Source organism: Lepisma saccharinum, chromosome 7 (genome assembly GCF_977018435.1).
Source record: "Lepisma saccharinum chromosome 7, izLepSacc3.1, whole genome shotgun sequence".
NCBI classification, from domain to species: Eukaryota; Metazoa; Arthropoda; class Insecta; order Zygentoma; family Lepismatidae; genus Lepisma; species Lepisma saccharinum.
Genome location: NC_139235.1, coordinates 13274485 through 13294069, shown reverse-complemented (window position 1 = coordinate 13294069; position 19585 = coordinate 13274485). Strand labels below are relative to the sequence as shown.

General features: G+C 38.1%; 1 protein-coding gene across 1 annotated transcript in view; it reads left to right on the top strand.

Moving 5' to 3' along the window:
- LOC145990137 (cytosolic beta-glucosidase-like) overlaps positions 1-19585 on the top strand; it is a 64950-nt gene that overhangs the window by 17778 nt on the left and 27587 nt on the right. Inside the window, exons 2-4 of the mRNA XM_083125800.1 lie at positions 13234-13367; positions 16073-16207; positions 18362-18484. Coding sequence (XP_082981926.1) covers positions 13242-13367; positions 16073-16207; positions 18362-18484 — 384 coding nt within the window. The 5' untranslated portion in view covers positions 13234-13241. The remainder of the gene's footprint in view (positions 1-13233; positions 13368-16072; positions 16208-18361; positions 18485-19585) is intronic.

The window sequence follows — 19585 nt, the reverse complement described above, 5'->3', positions numbered from 1 at the left end:
TCTTGGATCCTGGCTGTAGGCGCCAAATTATTGAAGCAAGTCTTTCACACACACTTCAACGAAACATCCTAGTATTTATCTTTATCCAAATCTACTTACAGTTTGTTAAATTCAAAGAAAACTCGGACGTCACTATATATAATTTCAATATATTTTCACTTATTGATCTACTGTCTTTTGTATTTCGTTGCTATGCTCAAAATAAGTATAGAAATTTATACATCGCAATTTCACATTATCAATAATTAATTATACATCTTATTAATTCAACAACGTTTTGGAACATAACAAAATAGTAATTGATAACAACCTAAATATCATAATGCATGTTAAAAACAAAATTAAACAATAAATAATAAATTAACATCTTTGGGTCAGTCACAGATTCCAATAAGACATTGATTTGTCCTTAATAAGAAAATTGAGAATTTAGTAAATGTGATAGTATATGTAGAAACAAAGATTGATTTGCTTTATTTTACTTCGCTTCTTGTGCCACTTTTGGCTAATTTGCGAAGATAGGGATGAGTGATGAAATTGATGAATGAACACTCACAAACATCCATGCCCAGTCCAGGATTCGAACCCGAACACCTGGCGTTGAAGCGCGATGTGCTAACCACTACGCCAAGGATGCCGGCTTGTGGAAACAAAGAAAGAGATCGACGGGGGGGGGGGGGGGACTACCGCTTATGGGTTTTCCTTTCATATTTATAAGGAAGACAGAAAAGCATAAATAAGCCAAATCTGTCAATCAATTAATTCTTTGTAACTCTTTCACTATGCAATTCTTCTTTAGCATGCAACGTTTTTTATTAAAATCATAATACGATTTATGAATTGATGAAATCTGAAATGCTAATGAGAACACGGACAACCTTCTTTGTAATATATCGATCAGGTTTCAGAAACATAGTTTTTTACAATACGTTTGCATGTGCAATTTTCCCTCTCAAGGAATACCTCAATAAAAAGTAAAAATAAAAGTAAAGTGTTCCCCTGTGCTTAGCACCACGTCATGAAGGCGTATAGGGGGTGTGGTGGTAACGCCCTACACTTTCTTGATCCTGTCGTGAGTGAGGGTGATGTGATCAGCATCACGCCCCTGACCGCCTTTACCCCTCAGGGTTTTCCCCAGGTACCCATGTTATTCGCCGCTTCCATCGTTAGAAAAGTTCCCGGATTTGAACCGGCCGGGGATCGAACCCGGGACCTTGAGCATGGTAGTCAGACGCGTTACCGACTGAGCCACCGCAGCCACCTAGGAATACCTCAATACCATCCCGACGTATGATAATTAATATTTCCCCTCAAAGTAATGAAACACTTTCTCTGAAACTCGCATAGAAATGATAGCGGCCGTTTGCTTCGGCCAAGCCCCGAACGAACATAACCGAAGGGGCACCGAGCATAACCGAGCCTCCCATATGACGTCATGAGTTTGTGCATGATCGGCAATTTTCGGATGGCGCTACCTTATATATTAAGTTACCTTGTCATCCTCATTTTCGCGATTAGTCTAGGAAAACCGAAGTAAAATAATCAAAGGAAAAAAAAGACGTTTAACTGCGTTACGTGCAACTTGGTATCCAAAACGATTAGCACTAAGCGATAGAGAATATTCCCCACCCCCACGTGCCACAATTAACTGTACTTGTTCCACTTAGCAAGGAAGGTTGTTGTTCCTCGTGCTAAGGACATGTGTGTGTGTGTTTACTTCCAGTCCCAGACAGCCTCATTTTCTTCGAGATACGTTTATCTAATAGTGGTGTTGCTTTCAGACTTTCAGACCATGTGGAAAAGTAGCGTTCAGGGAATTCTTTGCTGCCTCTACCAATTGCCCTTGTTTACGCACCCATTCTTTTTCACATAACTATATTCGGGAGAAGAAATAACCTTCTGAGAAATCAGACGCCATCCAGCTAAGGGCGCCCACAGGATTTTTTTCTCAGGGGGGCAGAGTCATAGAAACATTTATTATTATTATTATTATTATTATTATTATTATTATTATTATTATTAGTAGTAGTAGTAGTAGTAGTAGTAGTAGTAGTAGTAGTAGTAGTAGTACTAGTACTAGTAACTAGATTTGCCTTTATTCCTTTCAATAAACATCTAGCCTATCACTTCGTTGATGAACAGTTCTTTTCTTTTTGTACCTTTTCACAATACACAGATATTTGATTTGATTTGCTTTATTTTACTTCACTTTTTGTGCCACTTTTGGCTAATTTGCAAAGATGGGGATGAGCGATGACATGATGAAATTGATTAATGGACACTCACAAACATCCATGCACAGGCCTGGATTCGAACCCAGGATCCATAGCGTCGTAGCGCGATGTGCTAACCACTCCGCCACGGGGAGCGGTTTGCACAGATATCAGAGTGAGAGACCACTTAATCTACTGTCCTTCATGGTACCTCTGCTCCATGTTTTACGTGCTGAAGGGTACTGTAAAATAATAATAACAATAATGATAATAATAATAATAGTTGCTGTAACTTATGGCCTGTAAGTCACAGAAAACAATATTCTTTTTTTAATAAAATATCTCTACAATTTCACCATTCGAATTACATGAACTCTTTCTAGAAATTTCAGGGGGCCCTTACCTCCAGCAATGTCTTCGTGATAGCCAGTGGCGTATTCTCCACCTTGCCTCGTTTATCGCCTGTAAACCAATGTTTCTCATATATTTTTATACATTTATATATAATATATAGCTCATTATGCCGTATATAATTTTTTTAAACTGTTTTTGTTGCAAGGTTAGAATGAACAGAATACTCATACAAAGGCCATCCCGAAATGAATGCCTCCACCTTAATAACTTCTCATATTGTTATCGGATTGCAATGAAAGTTCAAAATTTGTGTGAATATAGATACACATGTTGCGTATCTATTAAGGCTATTCAAAATAGCGTCCGTTGCTTTCGATACATTTCTGCCACCGTTCAACTCAAAGCTGAAATCCTCTCTGGAAAAAAATCTCAAGTTGTTCTTTGACCCATGCATTCACAGCTAATTTAATGTCTTCCACACCCTGGTAATGCTGTCCACGCGATGACTGTTTTGAGAAGGGCAAACAAATGGAAGTCCAATGGAGCTAAATGAGAACTGTAAAGGAATTGGGGGATTACTAACCATCCCATTTTGGCAATGGCCTGTGACAACGCTCTATTTGCAAGAACTGAATTACAGCTCTTTGTTTTTCTCTGCTATTCATGTTGTTTATATACACTGGACAAAAAAAATAGGGGAGCAAGCAAAAAATCCCAAAACCAAAGTTGGTAAGTCAAAAGTAGCAATGTATTTTGATTAGGCGAGTGTGTCCTCAACCAGTACAATACATGTCTATTGAGTCATTAGCACAACAGAGTTCTAGGGGTGATTTCTGCAAGGTACTGCACAAAATCAGGAGAACAGCACGGTGATAAGACAACAGAAATGGACAGATACGCAACAGATCCATACCTCTAATAAGGCGTGTTGTCGCCATGAACTGCTATGACAGCTGCACATCTGTTTTGCATGGAACCAATAAGGTTATCAACGACAGCCTGCGGGATATTCACCCATTCCTCCAGAAAGGCCATTTCCAACTGTTGCAGAGTTGTAGGCGGCGCTGGCCGAGCAGCAATGCGTCTTCCGAGTGTGTCCCACACATGTTCAATGGGATTCAAGTCTGGGGAGGACGCTGGCCATACCATTCGTTCGATACCCTCATCCCGTAGCATGGCGTCAACCAGACGTGCTCGGTGAGGTCGGGCATTATCGTCCACAAAAATGAAACGATCACCGATATCTGCAGCCATTGGGACAACATGAGGCCTGAGGATCTCATCCCGGTACCGTAAGGCTGTCAAAGTACCGTTCCGGATAATGTGAAGGGGGTACGTCGACCAACACTGATCCCTGCCCATACCATTAAGCCACCGCCACCATACTGAGACACTTCGCGCACATGTGAGGGATAATTGCGAGTCCCTCGTTCCCTCCAGATGAGAATGCGTCGATTATCTGACTGGAGACTGAAACGCGACTCATCCGAGAAGAGAACTGAACTCCACTCTCCATGTCCCTACTCACGATGTTCCACAGCCCACTGTCTGCGGGCCCTACGGTGTTGGGCATTCAGAGGGACACACCATTGGTCTTCTTGCATAAAGACCCCTTTCCCGCAGGCGATTTCGTACAGTTTGGCCCGAGACTCTTCGTCCTGTTGCCAAAACAAGGCCGCGTTGCAAGTCAGTTGCAGTTTGCTGCCTATTCCTGCGAGCCGACAATGCTAAGTACCGGTCTTCCCTAACTGTTGTTGACCGTGGGCGACCTTGCCCAGGCCTCCTTCGTACTGTACCTGTCTGTTGAAATCGTGTCCACAACCTGGAAATGACACTGCGTGACACACCAAGGGCTGCAGCCACCTCACGTTGTGTTTGCGCTGCTTCCATCCTCCCAATGGCTCTCCATGCACTAGATTCCCCTAAATCGTGTTGTTCTGCCATCGTTCCTATTCAACACTACTCAACTGAATCCCACCTGCACTTACGGTCTGCCAGCACCACACAACCGGTGTTCCCAAGTGACCTCGTGATTGCTCCTCATATCAAGAATTCTGCCACGTGCCTTATGGTGTCACTAGAGAGCTCTTCATGCTGATGATTCATCATAGATGAATTGTACTGGTTGAGGACACACTCACTACATCAACATACATTGCTACTTTTGACTTTCCAACTTTGGTTTTGGGATTTCTTGCTTGCTCCCCTAATTGTTTTGACCAGTGTATATATTGATTGATTGAATTGGTGTTTTAGGTCCACTTTATGCACAGTAAAGTTAATCGGGACTGGACCTACAGTTTAGAGTGGGATCCGAACCAATATGTGCCTCTACCGGGTATTGAAACCGGGACCCCTTGATTACAAGGCGACGATGATACCACTGCGCCATCGGAGAGGCCATGTTGTTTATATAGTTGCCTGCAAATGAAAAATTATGTGCATTATATATTATTATATCGCATTATAAATGTCTGAAGTTTCATTGCAATCCGATAACAATATGAGGAATGTTTAAGGTGGAGGCATTAATTTCGGGATGACCTTTGTGCTACGTTGAAATTAAATACAGTCCAAATCAACGGACATCATTTCTTCGTGACAGTTTAGCTAACATTCGAAAAAGGAGTTAACACATTAGTTGTTATTGATTTGTGCATTATACACTCTGTAAAGAGAAAATAGCGACACTTGCTCGGATATGGTTTTCACAAGATTATGAAGTGAATTAAAACAATAAGAAAAGTAGGATTTGTCCACCAGCCGTATTTGTGATGGAGCGTTCTCGAATGTATTAGTAAACTGTAGAACGAGCAGGGGTGCTGAAGCGTTGCAAGGGAGCGGATAGGAGGGAGCGAGAGAGGCAGGAGGGATCGTCGGTCGTGTTGGTTCGATGGAAAACCTCTCGTCATGTGATCCCTCTCTCACTCCCTCCTATCATCGCAGAAGAAACGGGAGGTGGTTTTGCGAAAACGATGACAATTATCCAACACCCCCAGTTATTTTCTATTTTCATTTATTTCTTTATGTTTCAATGCAAGATGCTCCCTCTGGTGCTACTCTGTTGCTTTTGAGGAGCATTGTGCAGGCGGGAAGTTCGCATCGCACGAAGCACTCATCCGCCTCCATGCAACAGAGTAGCACCAGAGAGCCTCTTGCATTGAAACCTAAGAAAATAAATGAAAATAGAAAAGAACTGGGTGTGTTGGTTAATGTATCTTGTGAAAACCATATACGACCAAGTGTTGCTATTTTTCTTTACAGAGTGTAGTCTAAATATTTCACTTGAGAAAATTTACTACAGTGTTGCGAAGATACAGACTTACAAATTTTAATCTTCTGTGTCCGAAGATTCTGTGCCGCTATCATTGACTTCGTTACCTTAACGACGATTACGTGATGAAAGGCTATAAACCAATTTATGGACTGAAAAAAAAGAACAGGGTGCGACGATTATGCAATGAAATACGGTATTACACAAATTATTAAAACAAGCTTTTAAACTAGAATTTAGTAAATTATTTTAAGAGCTTAAAGACTGGTTTGTGTATGCTACTGATCTTCCTACAGCACACCCTTCTGACGACCCTTCTCGATTGTACGCAGGAAGGGTTGGAATTAGTCAATGATATATGAATAGATAGGTAGATAGCTGATATATGAATAGATAGGTAGATAGCTGACTCGGCGTGGACGAGTGAAGCCACACAGGAGGTCTTCGTTAGCCGTAATTATGGTTATTTCTTGCAGCGCATATAGCTGCATAACCCTGGAAGAGCCAGGATCGGATGTTTCCTTTCCTAGATATGTATTTATTAATTGTGTACCTACATTTCCAATGTGAAATACCTAACTATTTTATGTATATGTTACTAGAAATGTGCGAATGCGTGAAAGGAAGCCAGTTCGTGTTTCGCTCTACATATATTTTTAAAATGTTATATTTTTGTGGGACAAGCATAGGCGCTGACTTAGGAGGGTGATGCACTTTCTTCCCCCCATCTCAATTCCTCAAGAAGTACGAGCTGTGACTAGAAAAAGCCGGACTGTTGCTACAAAATCTTTTATTGGTTATTTTGTACAATACGAACATTATTCACTTCAAAGTACTCCCCTGCACTATCGATACACCGCTCCATACGAATCTTCCATTGCTGGAAGCAGTGCTGGAAATAATTTTCTGAAACCATGTTCATGACCTCCGTCGTTTTGTTTTCACAGATTCTACGGTCGTAAATCTGGTTCCTTTCACTGCTGATTTGACCTTTGGGAACAAATAAAAAGTCGCACGGAGCAAGATCCGGCGAATAGGATGGATATTCTAACACTGGGATTCCATACTTGGCCAAAAAAAGCCTTGACTGACAATGCCCTGTTGAAGAATTCATGACTTGCTTTCCACAAATCAGGTCGTCATCTTCTTACTCGCTCACGAAGGCTCCTCAGCACCGTAATGAAATAATGTTGGTTGACTGTTTGATCTTCGGGTACCGAATTCGAATCAATTCACCGACATTTGCAATGTTTGATTCCGTTTGTGACGTGCAAGGCCATCAAGGATGCGAGTCGTCCGCGATCACTTCTCGTCCCTCTATAAAGATTTGAAACCACTCAAACAATTGAGTGCGTGATAAACACTCATCTCCGCGTACACTTCCTTTAACAAAACATAAGTTTCTGTACGCACCCTGGGTAATCACACAGTCGATACGCAGGATATCACGTTATACACCCATGCACCGCTTGGCTTTCACGCGCTTGCCGTTTGTCGACAGCAACATCAATCCGGTTTTTTTCTAGCCACACCTCGTATATACATTATGCGTAAAAAATATTGTCAATCTTGCTTCCCCCCACCCCTCTTTCCCAAATATTTTCATGAAGTTACGGCCTCTGGGGACAAACCACGTATATGTTATTAATATTTCCCAACACACTTCACTTGAGATCGAGGTTTTTTGTATGTAGCCTCAACACAGTTTGAAACCTCCTGGAATTATCTGTTAACTTCTTATAAAAAAGGCAAGGAGGACAAGCATTTCTTTCTAAATCATGGCATGGAATTTTTTCATGGCGAAATATTTCTTTCATAACTGCCTCTGGAATAGTCGGTTAACTTATCAAACAAAATGCAACTTAGGTAATTATTTCTTTCTTAAGAGGAATAAATAACGTTTTTCACAGCTGCTGTGCAGTTTGAAAAAACCCTGGAATTGTCAGTTAAAACTTCTTTAAAAAAGGCAAGGGGGTTTTCTTCTTTTGAAAATGTCAAATTAACATGTATTTTGTGCAATTTCAAAGAATTTTAGATGTAGAAAACCCGTTAACATTACAAACGTTTCTGTTACTATTTATTAATAAATTAAACTAACTGAATGGTATATTTTATATTCAGGCACGTATCCAGAAGAGGCTGAGGGTCTGAACCAAGTTGAGTTCGTGTTTTAAGTCCACTTGATGCACAGTAAGGCTAATTGGGACTGGACCTACAGTTTAAAGTTGGATCCGAACCACTATGTGCCTCCTTCGGATATCGAACCCGGGGCCCCTTGATTACAAGGCGACGACGCTACCATTGCGCCATCGGGGTGGGCCTAGTCTGAACCAAGTGATTCAGAAATAATAATAATAATAACAACAATATTTAAAATTATACGTAATATTACTTATAGGTTTACTCATAATTGTGTAAATAAATTAATATTGTATTGTTATTATTACATGAATAGATAAAAAGAATAGATTTAAGAATAGAGATGTAACAGCTTGTATTCAATATCTAGCGAGCGTGTAGTTACGGTCAACAAAACTTGTGTAATAGCAACTGTTCTGGCAAGCAACAATAAAATAAAAAATGGATTTTTTAAAAAAAAACAGATACAGAATGGAATATTCATTGAAAAGCAAAATAAACCTAGGTTAGATCCAATTAGCGAAATGTAAAGTTATTATCAATAGTAGTGTTCATAAATCTTCTTCGTTACTGTCACACAAAGCCGTATGATCGCAATATAATCCTTGCCTTCCAGTAAGTTCGGTGGAAATAAATAAACAAGTGCTAGTGGCTATTTTAAGAAGAAAAACGGGACCTGAGTGGTCAGTTCCACCGCTGCAAACAGCGTTGACGAGAGAACATAGAGTATAAATTTCTCCCCATGTTGCAAATGGAAGCGTTTTTTTATGTTGATTATTAAGCTAGACACGATATTTGAAAAATATGATGAATAAGAATTTTCAGAATCCCATGTATTCCTTATGGGGAATGAACTTCAACTTCATATTACGGCTAATCAAATGGAAGTTTCGACTTTTCCGTATGTCAATTACATCTTCAAACTGTTCTCTTTCCGTTGATATATTTTCCTATGCAATCGGAAGTTGTATATTTCCAAGAGAACAAATCAAATAATACTTCCATAAGCGCAATGCATTTCTCCTTGCCTCTACGCTCATCCTGGCAGGATTGCCAAATCTGATGTTCATAAGAGAGCTAAATTTCAACTTAAATGGAGTTAGAATTCACTTTCAAGGATAGGTCAATTTTTAGGTGTCAAAGGGGTTAGGAGGGAGGGGTGCTGCTATCACCGTTAACTTTAGAGTGATGACAATTTATTCTTAGTTTTTACCGTCTAGATCCGACGGCATCAGCTATTTCAATAATCCATCGCTGGTCGTATGAAATCGAAAATAAAGTATTCCCGGATAACAATATTATGCCATCTTCACGTCAGCCGCGGTATTATAAAAAAGTAGCTGGAGAAATAAGAGGCGGTGGGGCGATGCAGCCAATATAACAATATCACGTCACGTGCAAATGTATATACTGTATATGGCAAAAGTTGGTCTTTGTGGGTCTGAGCCAGTGATGGCATCATAGTGTGGCACGGGGTTGGGCGCCCCAGTTCACAGCCAAACGAGTTCACGAAAGAACCAGATCTGGCTCCAAAAGAGCTAAGTTGGCAACAGTGCCGCGGGGGGAAGAGCCTCGCGGAAACTGTTCCTCACGCTCTTAAAGAACTCTATAGCTGAGTTTAACTTTCTATTCTTTTCTGGAGCTTCTTTCTCGAGGATAAATTTTATCACACGCAACTGTAATCAAGTTGTTGTTTTTCGATTCTGTGAGGTGCAGTTCCAGTAAAACTGAAGATACACAAGTAGGCTTGAGCACTGCACACTTGCGATAACTTTCGACGTCGGCAATAAATTTTATTAGTAGGGAAAGTCAACTTTCCAACCTGTATAATTTTGCCCCAGTTCTTTTGTAGATACTTGTGTCAAAGGAAGAAACTCTACCTTCAAAGAAGATTGAAGAAGGCAATAAAACGTGAATCCCAGAGCTCAAAAGACGGAGATCATTCTCATAGAAAACAGCAGTGGTCGGAAGTAGCGCGCTACTTGTAGTGTCGCTACTGTAGCTAGCTACAAAATTTGTAGCGGTAGCTGTAGCGGCACTACATTTTTTAAATTGTAGTTGTAGCGGTAGCGAAGCTACAAAATTCCTGTAGTTGTAGCGAAAATTTCGCTACAGCTACATTTTTTCTCAGCATTTTGAGGTAATTTTTGAATGTGGCAACGGCGTCAAAAATAAATGACAATATTTCTTACTTTTGCAAGAGACTCAAAAAGACGAAGTCCATTACATGCAAATACAGATAATCTAGATTATAAATATCTTTATATTGCAGATTATAAATATCTGCGTAATTTATTTAATTAGCATCTGAATAATTCTAATATCCAGATAACTAACTAGCATATATGAATATATTCAGGCTAATAGCCATTTATTTTAGCTGCATCGCTATTTTGGGGAGAATCAGGCCGCATTTGCTACACCGCCAGGAAAAAATGCCCCGTTTGTGCCACCCCTGGAACAAATCCTGTGGATATCGATGGCGTAACAGACAGCAAAATATCGATAATTACTGTGTAAAACACAACTTACAGTTCAGAAACGGGCGATCCATTTTCTACTAATCTGACAAAGTGCTAGCAATCAGTGGTTCAGTACGTTAACAGCATTGATCATTGTCAGTGTATAGGATCACACCTGCAGGAAATTATTGTTACAATAACGATTGTTTCTGGAATTACATTTATTTTGGTCATGATATTTGTTCGCAAATTTTAAAATTACAATATGTTTAGAACACTCGGGTATACGCATCAGTTTCCTCAATATATTTTATCATATTGTAAAAAAAAAAACGTACAAGTTAATGACTTTCCTGCAGAAATGACATTTTTTTGTTAAAATACACAGTTTTCAAATTTATATATTTTTCCTACTTTTGCGTCCCTTTCCTGTAACTTTTTCTAATCATGGCAATGAGGATGCATTGTTTATTTAGTTATTTTCTTATCTATGGCCGTTTTCTGCCACTTTTGGCTAATTGTGAGAATGCGGAAGAATGATGAGTGGGGAATGGAGGAGCAGGAGGATCCCATCTTCCCAACTAGGAGTCTTTCCTAGTGATTGTTTTGAGTCCACTTTATGCACAAATCAGCTGATCGAGACTGATACGAACCACCATGTGCCCTCCGCCGGGAATTGAACCTAGGGCCCTTTGAATACAAGGTGACAATTACAATTTCCACTGTGTCTTCGAGGAAGCATTTCCAATAAAAAAACTTACGTAAAGCATTGTTCCAGCTGTTTCTCATTTATACCATTCGAGGCATCCCCCAGCTATCCTCAAGGTTCGAGCAAATATCCGCCATCCCCCAAATAACATTCTGTTTAAGTTAAGAAGATAAAATTGCTACATATCACATTTTTATCTTATTCCCATTTTGTGCAACACGTTCTAGTTAATTTCAATACATGTGATATTCTTCCAATTAATTTAAAAAGAAGTCTGTCACATAAATATTTTTAAAATGACAATCTGAACATCACGCATACGTGTAAGACTTAGTTTTTTGAATTGATATGCCACTTACAAGGTACTTTATTCTCAAACACTTTATTAAAAATATGTAACTGAAGTAACACTGCTATAAAAATTATAGAATGAAGGGAATCATGGTAATAAATAACAGAATCTATTTTTCAGTACGTACAACTATCATACTAGGGCTTCTTTTGAATAGCCATGTAGTTGTTTAAGTTTTTAATACAGAAGTAGCGCAAAAGTAGCGAAGTAGCGAGTAGCGAACAGGAGTAGCGTAGCGAGCTACTTTTTGGTAAATGTAGTTGTAGCTGTAGCGAAGCTACATTTTGGAAGAGTAGCTGTAGTTGTAGCGAAGCTACTTATAAAATGTAGCGTTCTGATCACTGGAAAACAGTCATCATAGTTCTCCTAGTTTCGCCGCTTGTCGCAAGCGCGTTGAGCGATCAACTTACCAGGATCCAAGGTTCCAGTTCTGGCCTGTGTATGTGTGTTTCTTTTTTAATATCGCTTCATCAGTTCCATCCATGGGCGAACCGAAGGAGGAGGAGGTTATGGTGGTCAGAACCTCCCCTTGGTCCATCATGCTACACAGAAGGGGGGTAAGGATAGTTTACTTTCCCTTGGTAAATAAGGTTTAGCATATTTCGGGGGTAAAAGTGGCAAAATGTGGAAGGCAACTGCCCCCCTTGCCCCCCCACTAATCGCCGCCACTGTACATGGATGATCACTGTTTTCTTCTAACAGGAAAATTCAGCAAATAACTGTTACATGATTAATTTTATTGGAAGTTACTGCAGATGTTTGCAAATATTAAACAAATTTACATATCCTAAGTTCAGGGTCTGACTACTGCGAGAGACCCGTAGGGGAGAACCGCGATTTTTTCCCACCTGTTCAAGCGGGTCCGGGCCCACGCAGCGTCATATAAAGGGGATACCTGGAGGAAGCTCTGTGGGGTAAAGGCGGCCAAGGGTGTGCTGCTGATCACATCACCCCCCACCTTCGACCGTGATCAAGAAAGTATGGGGCCCTAAATCCACACCCCCTATACGCCTTCTTGGCATGGTACGAAACACTGGGGAGCACTTATTACTTTTTTTTTTACTTTTTTAAGTTCAGGGTCATAGGGGGTTTAGACTTAAGTGTCTAGGGACACTTGTTACGTGTTATTTGAAAATGGATTAATCAACTAGAATATATGCAACATTGGTATGACGCTATCATGGTGGCCTTATAGAATAGAATAGTCTTTTTATTTTCTACTCAGTGAGGTTCAGCCTAGGGCTGCTTTACCACCTAACCTTTCATGTGAGCAGCTTGGAAGTAGAACTTGATAACCCACACTCTGTTCAAAATTGAGTTAACATTAGATGCAAGTCCTGAACAGTCTTCAGTTGTTGTACAATAGTGAATGAAGTTTCTTCAGTCAGTGGTGGTCAGAAGCACAGGGGAAAATCTGAGTAACCCATAAGCCACATTAATGTAATGGACAAACTACCGGTATCAGCCGTGTTTTTCTTGGTTTCATACTTTTTGTGGGTTATCAAGTTTTACTTCCAACCTGCTCATATGAAAGGTTGTATCATTTTGTTTTCAAGTGTCATGTATCATTTGTAGCTTGTCAGTGTGAAAGAATACCTTACTTATATTTTTACTTCATTCTCACGTTATATATTTCCTACAGGAAAATACACTATTTCTGATCACTTTCCTTGTGCATATCAAAAGAAATGAAGTGTGATTGTACAATAAAAGCCAAGTTTTCTTTTCAGGAAAGGGAATGAATATATGGGATAAATTTGTTCATCAAAGCCCAAGTCCTATTGTAGATGGAAGCACTGGAGATGTAGCATGTGATTCTTATCACAAATATGGAGAAGACGTATCAAACCTGAAAAAGTTAGGGGTAATTATGTGTTGGTCTATGTAAATTAACTATGACGAGGTGCTGATAAGTCTTTAGCGAGCCATTGTGTCTTCTTCGGTTTTGATATGAACAAAATTGTAGGTTGTAATGGACCTTCATCCTTGAGCATTCTAACGTAATTATCTCTTTGTGTTTTGACAGTGTGAACAGATTCTGTCAGCAATTCAGGAAAGCTTCAGTGGAAATGTCAGCAGGGCAGTGATCAAGCATTTCTTCTTACAAGGAAAATCCACAAGTCAAATTCATGAGAATGTGGCACAAGCATTGGGGTACCACAGCCCCAACTGGGTTGCCCAGTTTCGGACCAGGCATTTCAGCACAGACAATGAGTCATGTCCGTGGAGGCCTCCAATCATAATTGTGCAAGGAACAGTTGACACTGTGCATGAAATGATTTTAGAGAATAGAAGAATGTCTGCCAAGCACATAGCTGAGAATATCTGTCATGGAAGATTTGGTGTAATTTTTCATGACCACCTTGACATGAAGTTTGAGCAAAGTGGATCTTGAAACTTCTCAATGCAGACCAAATCATGCTCATGCCATTCCATCCAAAGCAGTTCTTCAAAAGTTTCAGTGGAATGGTGATAGCTTTGTGGCCCAATTCATGATGGTCGATGAGAATTGGTCCTATTTGCAATCCTGAGACAAAAGAACAGTCGTGCGTGAAAGCACAGTGGTTCACCATATCCAAAGAAGTACAGGGTCCAGAAGTCAGTTGCCAAGGTTCGTGCAACAGTCTTCTGGGACAAGGATAGTGTAGTTGACTACCTCGAGAAGGGCTCCAGTATAACAAGTGAATAATTCAAGTCACTTTTCGATCAGCTGAAGCAGAAACAAGTATCAGCACATCACAGGAAGTTGTCCAAACAAGTCTTCTTCCTCCAGGACAACACATCACAGCACTGGACACTGTCACAATGGGAGAAATTGGCTGACTAGGGGTTCAAAATCCTAGCCCAACTAACCAAAAGTCATTGGCTCAATACTTGGCCAAATGTACTAAAAATGTTTGGCCAAATGTAAGAACATACCATTGGGCAATTGTGATGTTGGCCCAATGGGTAGTTTCTACATTGGGCTAACATACTGAAAGCTAAAGTATATACTGTATAGGTTTGTATTGTGATACATGTATATAATTTATTGCAAGGCCAAATATAAACTCTAGTTTAATTTATTTGTATAATTGATAATTTATACAACACTTTCCCATTGGTATGGTATCATTGTTTACAAAGTATGTTCAAATGGTACCACAAAACACTTTCTAGAGTCTATTTATTTTTATACATTTCAGAGAATTTAGTCTGCACAAAGCATTTTTTATTTTATATTTAGATCGATAATGAACAACTTTCACAAGAATATTTGTAAGAATGTTCTTGTTCTGCTATAACTAAACAGACAAACCATAAGCAATTCCCAACACAGAAATATTTTTCATCCATGGCAGCTGACAAAGGACTGATGAGTGACTTCATGCTATGAATAGCTTCTACTTTCATTAACAAAATATTATATTATCTGTATGCACTGTGACTGAAATGTTCAGTATGAAACACTATCACACAATTTATTTTTGAAAGTTGTCTTAACATAAGAAAGCAGTTTATAAAACTGATTTTTTTTACTCACTTTTCCATGGTTGGACTAGTGTTGGTCCAACATAAGACCAACTTCAATTTGCCAATCAACATAAACCAAACCATTCCCACATAAAAACTCCAGTTGGCCCAATGCGCTTTCCCCAGATTTAGCACCTTCAGATTAGCCAATCTTCCCAAATCTAGAAAAAAAAAACATGTGAAGGGGACTTACTTTGACACCATTACTGAGGCCATCCAGGCTGTAAATATGGTTTAAAGAGCAACCAAAGACATCTTTTTAGAACATCCTCAAAAGTTCAAAGAAAGGTGACACCTGTTAGTCTCTATGGAGGATATGTTCAATAATATCCTCAACACCATTTTCCAAATTTCGTTTCTTCTAGGTAAAGGTAAAGACTTATCAGCACCTTGTTGTGTATTGACACATTAGTTATCATCGTTGTAAATTGATAATTGCAAAATTCAAAAAGTGACCAATTTTTGTTCGTGGCCTATCTTAGTCCTCCCAAGTTATTTCAGTTCATATCCAAGGGATCCAGAAAATAGACTTTTGGTGACTACACAATTCTTATGTTTACTAACGTGATGGTGCATTTGCACATTTTGCTTTGTTCATTTTGATGCATGGATGTAGAATATCGATGCAAGTCTGATAATTGGCAATTTGCATTATAGTTATATACACAAGCAATTTGCATCATACTTCAATGTATTTTTACTTTTTGTGTGTTCCCTTTCTGCCTCTAGATTAAATGTGATGATGAGAAAGACTGACAATTAGGTGAATGCATGAATAAGGGAATACAAGAATGCTTTATTCTTGAATTCAACTTTTGCAAAATTAAGCATTATTTTTGATAAGTTCAGATTGAGCTTGTATGATTTTAAGAAAGAGCAAAAATATATAATTTTCTTTATTGCTATTGGATAAAATATTGTGGCAACTAAATTTTTAGCTTTTATCCTTTGTGCTTCTATGACTAAATGGTGCAGAAAGACTGAAGCCCAGTTTCAAACCCTGATTATTATATTTTTCCTGTCCACATAATATTATATGTTCCTTTTTTTTCTTAGGTTCAAATTTACAGAATGTCCATTTCATGGTCAAGAATTCTTCCAACAGGCAGAACCAACCATGTTAATGCAGCAGGGGTTAATTATTATAATCAACTTATAGGTCTCTTACTGGATAATAATTTAACTCCATTTGTAAGTATTATTCTTAGTTGCTCCTCTTTGTGTTCCATTATTATGTAGAATTATTAAATATACAAATTTTTACACATCTTTAATCATTCTCCTGCATGAAATTACCAGTGCTGAATGTTCATTGCAAGCTCATAACAACAAATTGGAATTTATTTCAGTGATCAGAATGCTATATTTTACTCTTCCAAAACAAAAAGTAGAATCTTATTCGACAGTAAAAATAAATGCCAGTGGCAACCAATAAGCTATTAAATGGGGATGCATACATGTGGGATAGAAAATGCCATTTTCAACAGCTCGTAGCACCAAATTTTTTGGCCTTGATGTCCTCTGCACACTGTGAAAGTTATCTGTTGTATGGTCACACCACTGTGTATTTATGTTCAAGACAATTACAGGTAGAAAAGAAGAAAAGTTGCAATAAAACAAATTCCAATTGACAGAATTTAGTAAATAATAATGTACTTAATTTCTTGACAAATAACAATATATATAATTGTAATTGTAATTTATTCTTGTTTTGTTGACTACATTGTAGATATTTCTGTCTGCAGCAGTATAGAGAACGTCATTTGTTACATATAACATTAGCATGATTTCAGTACAAATACATCCACTTGATTACTTATTTGGGATGCACTATAATTAAAGTTACAAGTATATATTATTACATATCGGTTTGATTACATACATGGCATATAGCAGTTATGGTTACAAATATATATTACATACCCTTGATAACATATTTGGGATGTAGATCAGCATACTTGAGTTACAAATGTATATTACATCTACTAGATTACATATATGGGATGCAGATCAGCATAATTGAGTTACAAATATATATTACATACCCTTCATTACACATTTGGGATATAGATCAGCATAATTGAGTTTCAAATATATATTACATCCACTAGATTACATATATGGGATGCATATCAGATTAATTAAGGTTTCATACATGTTGATATATATATATTGTGTCCAATTGATTATGTACATGGGGGAGACAGAGAAAGTAGTTATAGATATGCTGTAGAAATTCTTCTACATGTTAAAAGTACTTCAGACAATTTTTTACCCCAAATATCTAGCAACGATTCTGCTGTCAAGTGGATTCTTCTATTTACATAATATTAATTAACCCTAAGCCATTGAGTGGCAGAATGGACATCAGTTGCAGAAAACCCCTGAAGTTGGAGAAAGAAAACAAAGTTTTTATATTTCTGCTCAGTAGTGGCAAAAAGGGTCACAGGCCTTGAGATGTGGGTGGAGAGCTAACTGCCCTTATATAGTTGGTTTTGTATTGCAGTCATTGAGGAACCTTTCTTCCATAACGTACAGCGTACAGAAAATTGCCCTTTATTCTAATTATGTGAAACATTAGTGACACTGTAATAGAAGAAACCATTTAATATTTGTCGAATGTCATCAAACAACTGTTTTTGACTGACAAAAAGTTCAGACAATTTTAAAAATGTACACAGTATTCTACAGAAAGTCTTACATAACCAGTACAATGTCTGTAGTGGTGCAAGAGTCTTTCTTCCCTTATAGCAAGTCGGGACATGGATTAAAAAAGGAATGGACTGTCCCGACTAATTCGGAACATCTGATAGCCTTGCATCAATGGTTATAGAACTAAAAAAGCCCAATATTGCAGAGTGCAGACTTCTAGAGCCTGCCTCTCTCCAGAAACAACCTATTCATTTGTGCAAGGACAAAATCGAAATTCATGCAAAATTTGAAAAACCATCAACATAATTTTACAATCAAATTAAAATTTTTCATGGCTCAAAGGGAGGGGGCATGGCCCCCTGCCCCCTTTGGTAATGGCCTGATTATATCTGTGTAGTGCATTCTACACCAACTGAGCTACTGAGAAAACCTTGATATTGCTTGATTTTTCACTTCCCCCAGTTTTACCTGTATGAAATTGTCTGTATAATGCATCTCCTGTGTGTGACAAATCTGAGGGTATTGTAAGTGTCTCCAATGTAGAATTTTAATTTTTAACCTTACAACAAATGTTTTGAAATTGATTAATGAGTAATGTAAGACAGCTTTACAATGCAAACAAAAAGAGTGCATTCTATTAAAGATCAAACATTAATTTGCACGTACACAATTATACAAGTATATATATTTCAGGTAACAATTTTACATTTTGATCTTCCTCAACCTATTGAAGATATTGGAGGATGGCTCAGTGAAAAAACAGCATATCTCTTCAGAGAATATGCAATTCTCTGCTTTCGACTGTTTGGAGATAGGGTAAATATTGCCACATATTTTTTTCTTTCTATGATTAATTTGCATAATTACACACGGTTATATATAATATACATAGTTAACTGCATGTATCATGCTATGTTTTTTAAAAAATAAAACAGAGCATTTCATTCATAATTTGTAGGGTCCAGTATGCATGAGAGAAACCCAGTTGGAACTTATTTTTTTAAAATTTTATATATGTTTGTAGTATATAGTACAAAGAGTCAACAAATATGTGATACCACTTTGGTACCTTTGAACAACTCAGCAATTAAAAATGACATCCTCTGTAGGAGGCCCACAATGCTCTATTTGTGCTCTTGAAGTTTTTAATAATCCCCAAAATTCAACAGATACTGTGGTTTATAAAAAAATATTTATGAAGCAAATGTGGGTCAACAATGACACAATTCAAACTAAGGTGAGTAAGGTGAGTCTGCATTAATAAGCAGGGATGAACTGGCTCAGTCAGAGGAGCCCCGGGCGACTTGACATGTAAGACCTCTTTGAAATGCTGAATTAATTTACTTACAGATAGCCATCGATAGAAAAAAAACAACACTTATGCATTTTGTCATAAACTTATAGAGGGTAAATTGTTTACAGTTGTCAATCCAGTCCTAAAGCCATGCAATAAATAGTCAAACTTCATAACTCATGGACTTTTACTACTAATATTAGTTTTAAGTTTGGTATTTAAAATGAACAATTTAGAGATCCAGTACAACCCTCAAAACTGAAATGGTAAGTTTACTTGATATATTTGTCACTATTAGTATTAGTAGGCGAATGTGAGCAATGTTTCCGTTGAATTTTCGAACTGGCGCAGCCAAGGGGATGGCTCTGTGGGTTAAAGCATCACCCACCTCCAAGTCCAACGAGGAGTGTTTACTATCCTTTAAACAATTCACCAAAACACTATTTTTTGAATATCAGCTTTGTATATGTGTGACTTATTTGCTTATTCAAAAGAAATATCAAGTGAAAGATACAAAATATCATGCACTACATATTCGTCTCAAAGAATGAATCCTGTCTCCGCTATTGCATTGAAGTAAAATCATTTTTTTCCAATTTCCTCTTCCAGTTATTTATGAGATT